A 14,849-nucleotide genomic window follows, 5' to 3' on the forward strand; every position below is an offset into this window, starting at 1 on the left:
TTCATGATCTGTCACTCTTTTCAGACACAGTAACAGAAAGCCCAAACTGTTTTAACTCAGTGGGAGGAAGCCTCTTTAGTGGCTAAAATACCAGATGGAGTTTGAATTTAGAAAGAGAAGGTCTGGTCAAAGACAGGACTGAGAGGGGAATGATACGCAAGTTTTCACTCATCAATAAATAAAAGATGCTGTCCTCCTCTTGAGAGCTGAGTTTCTACAGAGCAGCTGTAAGGTTTATGAAAAACCAGCAAGTGCCAAGGCCTGGCTTGCTCTTTGGTCATATATATTTCAATGCCAAATAGGCACCAGTTCAAAATTCTCTGATGAGGATAATTTTCTTCTGCTTATCCTTTCCTCAAAACTAAAGATAAATATGCTTTTCAACTGGGATGATGATACTCACAAACTGGCCCTCCTACTCTGCTCTCACCATCCTCAAAGAATAAAATGGCATTTTAGAATGTTGGACAAGCCCGTTTTGAAGTCTGAAGTAGCAGAGGAGGGAGGAGAGAAAGGGAGGGAGGGTGGGAAAGGGAAAGAAAATGAAAGGATTCTAGGAGACAAATTTCCAGGGGGAAAAAGCATTATTTGCAACCACTAAATCATTTCTTACTCACAAACTCAACAGACTCTCATTTGACCTTAAATGGCCGGCATAAAGTTCAGGGATGCCAGATATGACTGAAATTCCACATCCAATACAAGAAAAGGTCAAGTTGCACAGCGTACCTTCTCGTCCACTTTCTTTCATCTTTCTATCTTGCTCTATTAACCACTTCAGAACTAGATGTCCTGCAGGATGTTCTGCAACGTGAAGCTGTGAGGGGTCAAGAACATATTAATTAAAAAGCTGTTTTCATCCACTCTATATCACCACATACGGATAAAGTCTCAGGCGAGTTGAAAGTTCCAAAAGGCTTAAGAGGTCTTTATCTACAATGACTACTACACCTGGAGGGACGAGAGATCTACTCCAACCCTGACTGAAATGAAGATGGTTATTCAAGATAACATGGCCACTGAGGCAGCTCACATTCAGCTTCATGAGCTCCAGTTTGAACAGCTCCACCACCAGGCTCATCTTAAGATCATGCTAACCACTTTCCAGATTGTCATACGCAATTCTGAGGAGCAAAGAAACCGATGGGACAGAACACTACAGCAGAAACATTAAAACCTAAATGCTGAATGATGTTTAAATCATCATTTAAGGTGATGCCCGAGGAGCACTAGCTGATGAGCAGGCTCACTCCTTTTCAAGGGCCATACCAACTGCTCGCACAGAGATCCCCTAGGACCTCTCCTTGCCCGGCACGGGAGACAACAGGCGCTGTGTCCTTACAGAGGAACTTTCATTACACATGCATCGTCCCAATTTGTTAACAGGATCTGCCCTGTGAGGGCAGGAGCCAGGGTGTCTCTAAGATCCATGGCCCATTTCTTTCCCCATCTCCTGTGTCAGAAAACAGTGGGCTCCCCATCCATGTGGGTCCATCAGGAGCTCACAACCCAGCGCGGGGCGAGTGCCTGGCAGGATCTGGCTTCCGCCTTCCTCTTCCCTTTGCTCACTGATTTCCAGCCCCCTGAGCCTCCTGTTCTCAAACATGCCGAGCTTCTTCCTTCCTCCAAGGCGGCCGCACATGCTCTTCTCTCTGCCTAGAATCTTCTTTCCTCACTCAGCTACCAGTCCTTTGGGTCTCAGCTTAGCTTTCACTGCCTCAGGAAGCCCTCCTAGGACAGGTTGGCTCCCATTTGTATATAATCCCATAGAACCTGGCGTTTTCCTTCACAGCACGTATCTCTATTCTACAATAATCATTTGTGTGCGTATTTATTTAGGTATTGTGTTTCCCCAAATGGTATTCTCTTTTTTGGGGGTGGGGGGTGTTGACCACTGCCTAGCACATATCCAGTGCATGAACCAAGAAACTTAAGATACAGGCAGAATAACACAAGGCCCAAATAACACAGGCAGGAGCTTTCAGAAAGAGCGAAAACTTTCTGATTGAGAGGGAACTAAGGGAGACTTCACGGAGAAGGATTCCAAGGCCCTGGCAGGATTAATAAGGCTTTCTACAGGAAGAGCGCAGGAAAATGGAAACATAAGTAGCACGTGAGGTTGAGAAAAGAAGTACATACAAATGAAGGAAGTGCAAAAGTCCACAGCAAATTCAAAACAAAATTAAGAACACAGAATATGCTGGAAAGACAGCCTGGGTCAATCACGGACAGCATTAAGAGGATTTTGTTTTTACTCTACAGGTATGTGGAGTCATCAGAAGACAGTGAGTGTTAACAGCACTGTTTTGAATTCGCAATTTCCAAATGTACTGTGGGTATGAGGTGAGTTAATTATCACTAAAATTCTCTTTATAGCAATGTTCCCAGTGATTGGAGTTTTTGCAGCCACTGTGGCTTTCCCGCCTGTCTCACGATAGCACAGTACCTCTCCATCCTTGCCACCAGGATGCAGCTCTGCCGCTGCCAAACTGGCGACGGCATTCATGGCGGGCTGCACATCTCCAATGGCAGCTCCCAGGATGTCAGCCACAAGCACACACGCAGACTTATCCAGCACCACCTCTTGGGCATGTCCTTGCAGGTAGCTTAGCAAAGCTGGAGAAATGGATTCTAAGAGTTCTCGTTGGCGGATCTCTGTATCTTTCTTACTGTGGTAACATGTTGAATGAAGAATTAAGGTAAGATAAATAGCAAAGGAAATATGGTGTTTTATTATCACAGAAATCTCTAAGGGCTTATAACAGTTTGTGCCATGCTCTGTTGTCTAATTTCTGTTGTGCATGTAGATAAGCAGTTTGAGGGCGGGATATCTGTCTTTCATCTTTGTGTCTCCAGGATCTGAACAGTGCCTGGCACAGAATGAACGCTCAATAAGTGAAGCTTGCCTTGTGTAATACAAAAAAAAAAAAATCCCGAACCAACCCCAAACCAAATAACGACAATAACAAAATATCTTACAACACATGTTTAGACTACTTTATGGATTCTGCTCCCTACAGTACTTGACTAAGTGGTACCAGTTGCTTTAAACATAAAGCAAAACACACACCCGAGCGCCTGCTATGTGCTGGGCCTCAGAGGCGTTCTTTTGGCGTGATGCTTTCATTTCCTTTTCAGGATAAAAACTTTAAGAATCTGCCAAAACTACAGGCTAAAAAATGGAATTCACCTTTGGAGTTTTAGAGAGGGAGGGAGCATGAGAGATGTACACATGTGAGTAGATTTATGGAAGCACATGCCACTCAAAATGAATGAACAATCAGAGCAGAGGAATAAAGGGCCCAAGCCCTTTATTCTACTGTCCCTCACCTGTGTGCGTTACCGTCTCCTTTCTGCAGAACTTCAATGATCTCTCTTACCGTGTGTGCAGGATCTCTGGGGCTTAGTAAATACAACAGGACCTTCCTTCCATATTTGTCATTTACTATGTTAGGCAAGGAATTAATAATTTCCTGTAAAATTATAGAAAAAAAAGTGAATCTATATGCTTAAAATAAACTATGATTGGAATCTGAATGGTAAAGAAGGATACATAACTTTTCCCCAATGTACTTAATGAAAAATGTACAGCTAGTTCTGAAGTCGTCTCATTAAAGCACAAAGAAATTTACACTCGGAATACAGAACTGCCTCTCTACTGGGACTAGCATTACTGAACAATCCATTTGTATTTAACCGACCAAGCTCAAGAACTTAAAAAATATACGTCTAAAGGAGTTATCTCATTCATTGTAACCAATATTTCTTAGGCCACTATTACTAGGGACATTGCTTGCTGGGCCCACTGAGCAGATACAGTTAATTTGCAGCTGCACTTAAATGGAGCAGCAGCATTGATGACGACCATTCTTATTAGAATTTCCCTAATGAGATGTATGTGAAAGGAGATAAAGAAACTCTGTTAAATAGAACAAGTGGATAAAGGCTTTTAAAGTTAGGTTACTTACTCATGGCAAATGAAGGCTGTTTAAGTATCACGTGGAAAACAAAAAGAGCGGGGAGGGAAATAAATGCAGAAAGACTCCATGGAGCAGTTACAAATAATTGCATTCTATGACATCTCCAATCAACTTAACAAGAACAGTAACCTCCTTTTCTAGTTGTTTGATTAAGGAACAAAGGCAATGTCATCCCCACCCCAAATGAGCTCCTGTGTAGATTTGGCGATACTTGCAAAGACAGAAAAATCATTGTTTAAAAATTCGTTTATTCTACGTATGCAACAGAAAAATCATTAGACTTTCCCTCTCTAACATTCCTATTTCTTACAGCAAACCTAATATTCGAAGCCAAGTGTGTCTGAACACCAGAGATTCTTCAGAACTGGCTGGGGCCACAGAAAGAATTCAGTCCAACCACCCAGCTTTACAGATGAGGGGCCCAGAAAGGGGGGAGGTGACCTGCAGGAGGACATGAGAGTGGCAGTGCAAGGGCTCTCACTAGTTCTGCTCCTCTGACTTCAACTCTAGTCTCTTTCAAAGAAAACATACACCCCATTCTTAAGGAAAGGAATTCTCCAGGAGATGATATACTCAGATCTGCTATTCTCTTGAGTGCCTACTGATTACAACGAGATTAGTAATTTCAGTGCAGGAAAAAAAAAAAACAAGCTAGAAAATAGGTGCAACAGATCTAACCACCTGAAAATGAATATAAATTTTAACCACTCAGAAAAAATGACTTAAAATTTCAGTACTAAAGGGGAAGACAGAAAAAAAATGTACATCACTTCATGGGGATGGGAGCTCTTTTGCAATTTCAAGGTAAACGTGTCCCAAAGTAGACTCAAAATATGCATTTTTGAAGAAGAGGCATTTAGTGCCACAAATATGGGCTGCTTTTAGTGTGGCTTTATTTAAGGTTTAACCAACTCATAAAAGAAGATAAATGCTTTAATCAGTTTAAAGAGGAGACTGAGAATGATACATAGCTTAGGCCAATTTGTACAATCATTAAAAAACCTCCACAACTTTGCTGTCCTTAAAAAACCCTCTGGGGTATTATACCTTTAAAACACCTGCTTTGGGCTTCCCTGGTGGCTCAGTGGTTGAGAGTCCACCTGCCGATGCAGGGGACACGGGTTCGTGCCCCGGTCCGGGAAGATCCCACATGCCGCAGAGCGTTTGGGCCCGTGAGCCATGGCTGCTGAGCCTGCACGTTCGGAGCCTGTGCTCCGCGACGGGAGAGGCCACAACGGTGAGAGGCCCGCGTACCGCAAAAAAACAAAAACAACAAAAAAAACACTTGCTTTAAAAAAAAAAAAAAAAAAAGGGAGGGGGGAGTAGGCAGTGAAGAACATAAATGGCTGCTATTTATTTTTAATTAACTTTTCTTTTCTTGGCCTAGCAGGAAAAGGGGTGGCATGAAGCCAGCAATGTAGTCTTCAATGTACTTGATCTTCTCTGTGGGTTCTACACTTAAGGACTAGTGCATCGTATCTGGCTTGGGCAGAAATGGTTTCACCTTAACACAAGATGCATATAAAATCCATGCAAAAATACTACTCAAGGACTAATACCCAAATTCACTGAACTTTTACTACCTTTCAGTCTGTAATTAAGGAATTTAGAATCTACACTTATGTTGGTCTAAGATTCTTAAAAGAGTGCAATGTTTATAAACTAACAATCATATGAAACTAAAAAATGTTTACTTAAAAATGTGGTATCAGTTAATTCTCCCCCAACTCCCCCTTATTCCTGGTTTCCTACCATCAAAAACATTCATCTTGGAAAAAATAAAACAGTATGAGTGATGCTATTTTATGGAGTACTAATTCATTTCTCTTTAACTTGGGTCACACACAGAGGAGAGAAATTTCTAGATGATCACCTGGAGAACACTGAGTGTCAAAACACGTAGAGATAGGGAAGAGGCAGCTACAGAGCAGTTGATTTGTGCTGAATTTGGTCCTTGGGTTCAAGCTGTGTAGCCTTTGGAAAATCCTTTAACCTCTCTATACATCAATTCCCTTATCTGCAAAAGGAAATGATACACCTGCCCCACCTGTGGGCCACTACCAGGAGCAAATCAGAAAATTCACGCTCTAAACTGGAAACTGCTATAAAGTAATTATTTTCATATGGAAAACACCCATCAATATACAGCATCTTTAACTATGGAGGTTAAATAAAGCTGATGGGAGTCATGAGTTTGGCATCCTCAAAAGAGCAAAGAGCCCCAACAATGAAGGTTCAAATGTAAAGGTTTTCAATTCACTTTCCCTCTTACTTAAAGAAAATCACAAGAAGGACTACTGTTGTAATATCTTCCCCTTATGCTTTACTCTAAAGCAGGTATGTAAACAGAAGAAAAGTGCGAGAAGAACAAAAGATCTCCCTTGTGAAAATGTGTGGCCATTCTGACCTTGTGTTGGGCGCTTGTCAGATTCTTTGGCATTCTTGTTTTGCCAACCCTCTTTTAAAAGGGAAAGGGAAAGGTCAAAATGAAAGGTGAACACTGGAAGTAAGGTTAGAGCACATATGCATTTTCAGTGGAAGAAAGAAATGCAAAATGCAACACACATTACTGAGCACCATGCCCACCCATGGTGCGCGTTCCTCTATGGAAGGTTGTGTGTGAACAAAAAGAAACACAGGCTGACCTTAACCTTAAAGAGCTAAAATCTAGCAGAAGAGGCAAGAGGAACTCTTTAAAAGTTAAAAATAAAAATAAGAGATTTAAATAATGGATAAAAACAGAAGTGTAAGAAGAAGGTTAGATCACTGGCAGCGACTGCAGCCTCTTGAGTGTTTTGTTTTAAAAAATGCGGTGATTTTATACAAAAGTCCAACTTTTTGGCTGCACTCAAAAAATTGGGATGAGGTTATTAAACGTACAGAGTTTTGGTTTTGCAAGATGAAAAAGTTCTGGAGATTGGTTGTACAACAGTGTGACTACACTTAATACCACTTAACTATATACTTAAAAATGGCTAAGATGGTAAATTTTATCACAATTAAAAAAGAAAAATAAATTGGAAGATCTATCACCATGGGGCTCACACTCCCAGAGGCTGGAGACAAGGGTGGCTACCGCCTTGGACAGGGCATGTGCATTCTAGTCCCCCCCCCGCCCCTCCCAACCTGGCCTGCCTCACTCATTTACCTGCCTGGTCAATGAATGTTTCTGAGTTTGTAAGCCCTGGGTCGGAGCACAATTAACTGCTAAATGAATAGACGGCAAAGACAAAAATTATAAGAGTTGAGAGAACGGGGAGAGCAGGTCTGGCTGAGAGATCAGAAAACATTATCTGGAGATTGAATCGGAGCCTGGTCTTAAAGAGAAAAGGAGTGTTTGTTAGGCTATGATTTCAACCTGACATTTCAGGAAATCCAGTTACTCTGAATAGAATGCTTAGCAACACTAAGTTTTCTTGGCTATTTTTAAAAGCACTGCATAATGCAACAGGTTTTGTAGTGGCTGCGTGGGAAACACAGACACATGACTCTATATAACATATGGGCAGCATATCTGGCAACCCACAGTTCTGCTAAGTAAATGCCTTTGAGAAACGAGGAGACATACAAGAATGCTTACAGAATTATTTGGAATAGCAAAAAATAATATGAATGTTTAAAGTTACAAATACTATAAACAACCTAAATGTCCATCAACAGAAAAAATGGAAAAATCAACTGTGGTATATTCATAGAGTAAAAAACTATTTGGCATTGAAAAATGAATGGTTTAGAACAGTGGTGGGTAAACCATGGCCTGTAGGTCAAATCTAACCAGCAGCCTGTTTTTGTACATCCTGTGAGCTAAGAATATATATATATATATATTTTTTTACATTTTAAAGTGTTGCTAAACAAAAAACAAAGCAAACAAGAATATGCGACAGAGACCATACACGACTCACAAACCCTAAAATAATTACTATCTGACCTTTTATTAAAAAAGCTTCCTGGGCTTCCCTGGTGGCGCAGTGGTTGAGAGTCTGCCTGCCGATGCAGGGGACACGGGTTCGTGCCCTGGTCGGGGAAGATCCCACATGCCGCGGAGCGGGCTCACTGAGCCTGTGCTCTGCAATGGGAGAGGCCACAACAGTGAGAGGCCCACGTACTGGGGAAAAAAAAAAAAAAAAAAAAAAGCTTCCTGACCCTCCCTGATGATGACTCACAAACATAATGCCAAAAGGAAAAAGCAAGTTGCAGGAGAAAACACACATCACTTATACAGAATTTGTAAACATGCAAAGTAATACCATAAACATCTACATATAGCAAAAGGATAAGGGAATGCATGCAAATAATAAGCACCAATCCATCACAGCAGAGGGGGGTGGGTACAAGGATTTGCAAAAAAAAAAAAAAGTACACAAAGGGCTTGAACTTCAACTGTATTTGGCAAGTTTTACTTCTTCATGCCCAATCAGGTGGGAGGCTGGGTGTACACTGTTATTATCCTTTATACCTTCTGTATAGCATCTTAAAGATACTACACTTTAAAGTATGTATCAATATTCATTCTCAAAGAGCAACTGGCCAGTGTACTTACTTCCTTTTTAGAGGATCACTGCTGTCAAAGCAGTTGCATCATACCAACAATTCCAGGGTCGGATTTTATAAGTATGTTTATTTTAGAAAGTACAGTAAGTGGGAAACAGTGTGTATCCATTTTGAAAGGTGAGGGCTCACCTGACCAGGCTGTGATTTCAACCTGACATTTGCAGGAGTCTGGTTACCCTGAACAGAATGTTTTGCAACACTAAGCTTTCTTGGGTATTTTTAACAAGCACTGCATACTGCAACAGGTTTTGTAGTGGATGGTGGGGAAAATGCAAGAGCAATTAGCATTCCATAATTTTATCACTGGCTACGTAGTTTAATGATACACAAAACCCGTTGAGCATTTGTCAGCTGGAGGCAAGACATCAGCAAATGAGGCCATTCTCAGGGAAAGCTGCCTTAAGTATGAGAAAGTCACTAGGAATGTGGGTTAAACAGTTGTGCTTATCAAACTGATAAGCACAAAGAATTAAAACTGTTTCAACAGTGACTTTAAGTGGGATAAATCTTTGGAAAAAATTAATCTAGCAGACAATTGTGGCAAATCCTGAAGGAAGTTTGGTTTCTCTTAAAATCCATTTGGAACAGTTATGCAAATTTTAGTTGTCATGAAAATATTAAACAAAAGCAAGCTTTCAATAGCCCAGCCTGTTTCCATTTTCATGAAACAACTTTATTCATTAGCTAATCTATGGCCTCACATTTCTGTCACTGGAATGAAAAACAATCATTATTGATTGGAGTCAAAAGGGTAATAAAGTCACAAGGAACATGTCAAAATACTCAGTTTGTAACATCAAAGTCCTGCCAACTTGTTTCTTCCCACAATCCTATCCCAAAGAAAGTCATCACAATCTTAAAACAGTCAAGGGGAAAGCTGGAAAATGACAGCAAGGGCATGAGAAATTCACACACTGGGACCTAGAGCTGGCATCTGAAAAAACAAATCTCCTATCCCTCCACTAGTTGGGACATTTTTCCTAATCAGCCAGCTCTAACTGGTCCAGATAGGCTACAAAGAGGCCACAGCACCACCACAGGCCAACAGGTAAATTCTCTTTCTGAACATCCATATGCTTCTCCCTGCAGATGGTGTGAAGTCGCTTTTGTCACTAAGATTTCTGCAAGGGCCCCATCCATGTGTACCAACTTTCAAATGAATAATCTGTGTCTATACAGATTATGTGCTTTTTAAAATATTTCCAGGTTCGGTCCCTGCTACCAATGTTGCAATTTCTTATGCCTTCCCCCGAAACCTCTATCATACACCTAACACAACTTGCATGCTAGAAATAAAGGAAGGAAAAATAAAAGAGGATCACAGAATCTCAAGTCAGAAAAGGGGCAGTCATTGCAGAAAGAAGAAAATTATTTCATAATACACTTTTTACTTGGGTGTAGTTTTTATAAGAGAACAGCTCAGTTGTTCTGAAGGCAAATTTAGGGTTAAGTAAACCGCATTCAATTATTACCACTTTATGGTCATTATACCAGGCTAAAAAACTGAAATGAAAAAAGGAATCTAGTATTCTAATTTTAGTTAAAATTTTTAATCTAACTCTACACCAGCTTTCATGAAATCTCTAAGAAGCCATCACAATTGAGTGAACTTCATCAGTTTTTCTTCTCCAGTTCAAGTCAGGACAGATGTATCGATAAGCTATGCAGAGGCAGTTTCTCCAAAGGGAGAGAAAAAAGGTCATGGATAGCTTCTGCCTGGGTGGACATGAGTTCTTGAATAACTGAGGAATTACTATGAAAATAAATTTCCGATCAAATCTAAACACTGCATCGCTAATTTTTCTTTTAGTATGTTATGTGGTCTAAAAAGTCACATTACCCTAATTTAAGCAGTCTTTTACATATTTAAAGCAACATTAATTAGTAATAATCAAGTAACAGGATTATGGTTTGTATGGGAATAAAGCAACCCCCCAAAATAGGCTTAAGGCAACTAAAAAATAAATACTGGCAGAAAGTATTTACACATTTCAAAGTCTTTACACATCTACGTGTGAAATCAAACTTACACACTCACAAATGATGTATCAATTTAAATTAAATTCAAGACTATGTGAATTACTTACTGATATGATTATCTGCTTCACAAGCTTAGTATCATCAATACAGTCAAACGCCGCCAATAAAACCAAGTGGGAGTATTGGCCCTGTAGGAATTGAAAGCCAGTAAAGGTTAAAAAAATATACAGATTCTCCCTTTTCTTCCACCTAAGGAGTTACGTTAAAAGGTTATCACCCGGGGGCTTCCCTGGTGGCCCAGTGGTTGAGAGTCTGCCTGCCAATGCAGGGAACGCGGGTTCATGCCCCGATCCGGGAAGATCCCACATGCCGCGGAGCGGCTGGGCCTGTGAGCCATGGCTGCTGAGCCTGCGCATCTGGAGCCTGTGCTCCGCAACAGGAGAGGCCACAACAGTGAGAGGGCCGCGTACCACAAAAAAAAAAAAAAGGTTATCACCCTGACGACGTATCCAGCATAATATAAAGGAGATGGATAAAAGTCATTCCAAAAAATGTGCTCTTATATCAGGACCTAGTTAATTATATTCTAGGGTAAGAAAAAGAAACAGGTAAGCACATCCTTCAATATTAAATAGCTGAGACTCATTTTTTTAAACTAATCAGAATATAACACCTCTCAAAAATAGGTATCCTGTTAATGAATAGCTACTTGAAAATTAAACTCAAAGAAAGTTACAGTGACAAGTGGGAAAAAAAAAACTAGAGTACTGCAATCATAAAAAAGAAAATATATAAACTTAGATATAATTATATATACAAAATATACATAATACACATACACAGAAAATCCTGGAAGGAAAAACACTGTCACCACTGTGTTGAAGGATTACAAATAATTTTTCATTTTCTTTGGTATATAGTACAATTTCTTTAAAATAATCCTATATAATTAAAATAGAAACACTAAAAAAAAAAGAACTAGAAGAATATACTTATATGCTGAATATGAGAGTAAGATAAAAACAATTGCTTTCAAAAAGGAGAGCAGCACGAGATCATACAAATATACATTAGGACTTTCAGAATCATTACTATTGAAATAACAATTTTTTCCATGATGCTGATATTGTTCCAAGATTTAAAGAACTTCTACTTTGTTAAAAAAAAAAAGTTTTCAAAGCTTGTGGCATATTCCTTTTAAGTATCCCAGATGATGATATAAATCTTTTTTTACTTTAAGAGGGATTTGACTTTTGCTACCAGCCAACACTCATTCAGAGCCAGATCCGATGAATATGGCAGGAATAACATCTCAACTAGAAACAAACTGGAGAAAAACAACAAAGGTCTAACATTTTTACTATATATAAGACCAACAATCAACTAAGAATGGGCTAAGAACATGAAGAATCAGTTCACAAAGAGAAGTACAAATGGCTTTAAGCATATGAAATAATGCTCATTAATTAAGGACTATAATTAAAACAATGAAATACTATATCCCACCTGTCCTATACACAAAAGTGAAAGCCCTTGATAATATACTAATTTGGCAAAGGTTTGGGGAAGAGCAGGCACACTTTTATGTTGCTGATGAGACTGTAAAGTGGTTCAACCTCTTTAAGGGCAACTGACAACAACACTAAAAATTTTAAATGCATGTACTTTCTGATCCAGCAACTGTAGTTCTAGGGAGGTATCTTACAGACATGCTCCCACATACGAACAAAGGATATGCCCTGGAGAATTATCTGAAATAAAAAACTAGAAACTAACATGTCTGATAGTAGGGACTTGTTAAATGAACTATGGAAGTCATATAATAAAATATCATAAAGTCATTAACAAGAGAGAGGTAGACAGATGAATATATATTGACATAAAATGACCCCTGAGATGAATTAAATGAAGGAAACAAAGTAGAGAATGTTGTGCATATAGTACACAACCACAGGTTTCTGGTTTTTTAAGTCCCACACACGGAGGCACACCAAAGCGTAAAATCTCTCTGGGTGAATACAAAAAGTGGAACAGAATTTAAATGAGAAATAGACAATTCTACAATTATACTTGGAAGTCTGAACACACTTCCCCAGCAACTGATAGAACTAGACAATGATAAGTAAAATCAGTAAAAACATCCATGATATGAAAACACTACAAACCATTTTGATCTAACTGACGTTTATAGAGGACTGCACCCACATATTCTTTTCAAGACATTAACGTAGACCATCCATTGGTCCATAAAATAAGTCATTATAAATTTCAAAAGACTGAAATAATACAGAGTATATCAAGAAATCCCTAATATTTGGAAATTAAATACTTCCAAATAACCCATAGACCAAATCCATGGGTTATATTAGTTTATCTCACTCCTTTAGAAGCAACTCCTTGAGATAAAAGAGACACTGAATTGTTAATTTGCTAACATCGCAATACCTTGTGGGGATGAGGTTGTCCAAAAAAATTTACTGTTGATGTAACCAAATTGTAAAATTAAAACAATCTAATTTTATTACAAAAGAGTGTCTTTTACTATTAATACCTTTCAGAACATTTTTTCTGATGTCATTTTATTTTTATATTTTTATTTTATATTGGACTATTGTTGATTTACAATGTTGTATTAGTTTCAGGTGTATAGCAAAGTGATTCAGTCATACATATACATATATCCATCTTTTCTTCAGAATCTCTTCCCATCTACATTATTACAGAATATTAAGTAGAGTTCCCTGTGCTATACAGTAGGTCCTTGTTGATTATCCACTCTATATAGTAGTGTGTATATGTTAATCCCAAATCCTAGTTTATCCCTCCCTTCCACCTAATAGAACTTTCTATTAACATTCTATTTTTACTCATTTCTGATTTAAAATATTCAAACTAAAATGTTATACAAAAAGATTTACTTAATGATGAATTATGAATCATAAAATTCTCTCATACTCTGAAAACTCCTCACTAGAGAGCCTCTTATTTCATTTTGTTACAGCCAAGTTAGCTGCCTTCTATGTGGTTTTATACTAACTCTCTTCCTAGTCTTGAATCCTACAGAAGACAACAGATATGTATACAATCACAGAGCACCGGTTTATCTGAATTTGAATTAGCATTTACTATATCAAGTATTCACTAGATGCCAGTAGTTCTTACTGGATTTTTCAGAGGGAAAAGTTGTTGATATCACTAATTTTAGTTCACCTGTAAATTAGAAGCTATAAAACATAATATATAAAATAGTTCAAAAATTGAAAACTAATGCTTACTACTACATATATTTTAGAATTATTATGGAAAACTATTTAGTATTTAAATACACAGAAATACTATTTTTTGAGGCAACTAATCCTTTAGAAAAAACTTTTTATATCCTCCAATTTCATTCGAAAAGCTGTTATACCATCTCCAAAAGATTCCAAAGAATTATAAAACTTAACTAAAATTTTCTTTGACCACACTACAAATTTAATCTAAGAAAAGAGACAAGTTTCACTTTTTTTTATGTTTTGGTGGTAATGAAAATTGGTAACAAGTTTCTGAAGTGCAATTTACCTAGAGACTAAATATCAGGTCTTCAAAACTTATCTAATAAAAATGGAAAATTGCCACAGTAAAATGTTAAATGAAAAAAGGAGAAATTCATTTTGTGTAAATTTAATAATATATAAAAAGACATGCATATGCATAAAAATAGATTATAACAAAATGAAACAATAAATAATTTTCTTGGTAATTTTCTGAACTTTTCAAATTTCCTATAATAGATATAAATACATTTTATTGTTAAAAATAGTTGAAAGAAATACGTAGGTTTTTTTTTTTTTTTAAGAATTTTTTTTTTTTGATGTGGACCATTTTTTTTTAAAGCCCTTATTGAATTTGTTACAATATCACTTCCGCTTTATGTTTTGGTTTTTTGGCCCCGAGGCATGTGGGATCTTAGCTCCCCAACCAGGGATCAAACCCACACCCCCTGCATTGGAAGGCGAAGTCTTAACCACTGGACCGCCAGGGAAGTCCCCAAGAAATATGTAGTTTTTATACTTACATTAGCCACCTTTTCAACATAAGTCTTCATTGTTTTCACAATCACTTTCCTGTCCTTAAAAAAGAAAAATTGTCTCAATGAACTTATAGCTACAGGTTTAGTTATGGATTAGTTATAGATTAAGGTATTTCATAGTTAAAAATTTTATATAATATTAAACTTCCATTGGAGTGGCATACTTTTCATTAGTGGAAATAGTTATTCAACCAGAACCAAAAAATGCAATACACTATAAGTCCTCTCAGAGCTATTATAATCTTAGACTTCTATGTGACAAT

General features: G+C 38.0%; 1 protein-coding gene across 7 annotated transcripts in view; it reads right to left on the reverse strand.

The window, feature by feature from the left end:
- The window catches only part of PUM3 (pumilio RNA binding family member 3), a 46,869-nt gene that overhangs the window by 12,691 nt on the left and 19,329 nt on the right, over positions 1-14,849 (reverse strand). For all 7 annotated transcript variants that reach the window (XR_010945012.1, XR_010945011.1, XR_010945010.1 and 4 more), the window contains exons 12-16: positions 14,572-14,625; positions 10,622-10,702; positions 3,331-3,473; positions 2,447-2,669; positions 730-817 (exon numbers count right to left, since the gene is read on the reverse strand). Coding sequence is in view for 3 of the 7 variants with exons in the window: in XM_067744265.1 (XP_067600366.1) it covers positions 730-817; positions 2,447-2,669; positions 3,331-3,473; positions 10,622-10,702; positions 14,572-14,625 (589 nt within the window). In the remaining 4 variants the exon portion in view is untranslated. The remainder of the gene's footprint in view (positions 1-729; positions 818-2,446; positions 2,670-3,330; positions 3,474-10,621; positions 10,703-14,571; positions 14,626-14,849) is intronic.

This window comes from Pseudorca crassidens, chromosome 7 (genome assembly GCF_039906515.1).
Source record: "Pseudorca crassidens isolate mPseCra1 chromosome 7, mPseCra1.hap1, whole genome shotgun sequence".
Taxonomy (NCBI): Eukaryota; Metazoa; Chordata; class Mammalia; order Artiodactyla; family Delphinidae; genus Pseudorca; species Pseudorca crassidens.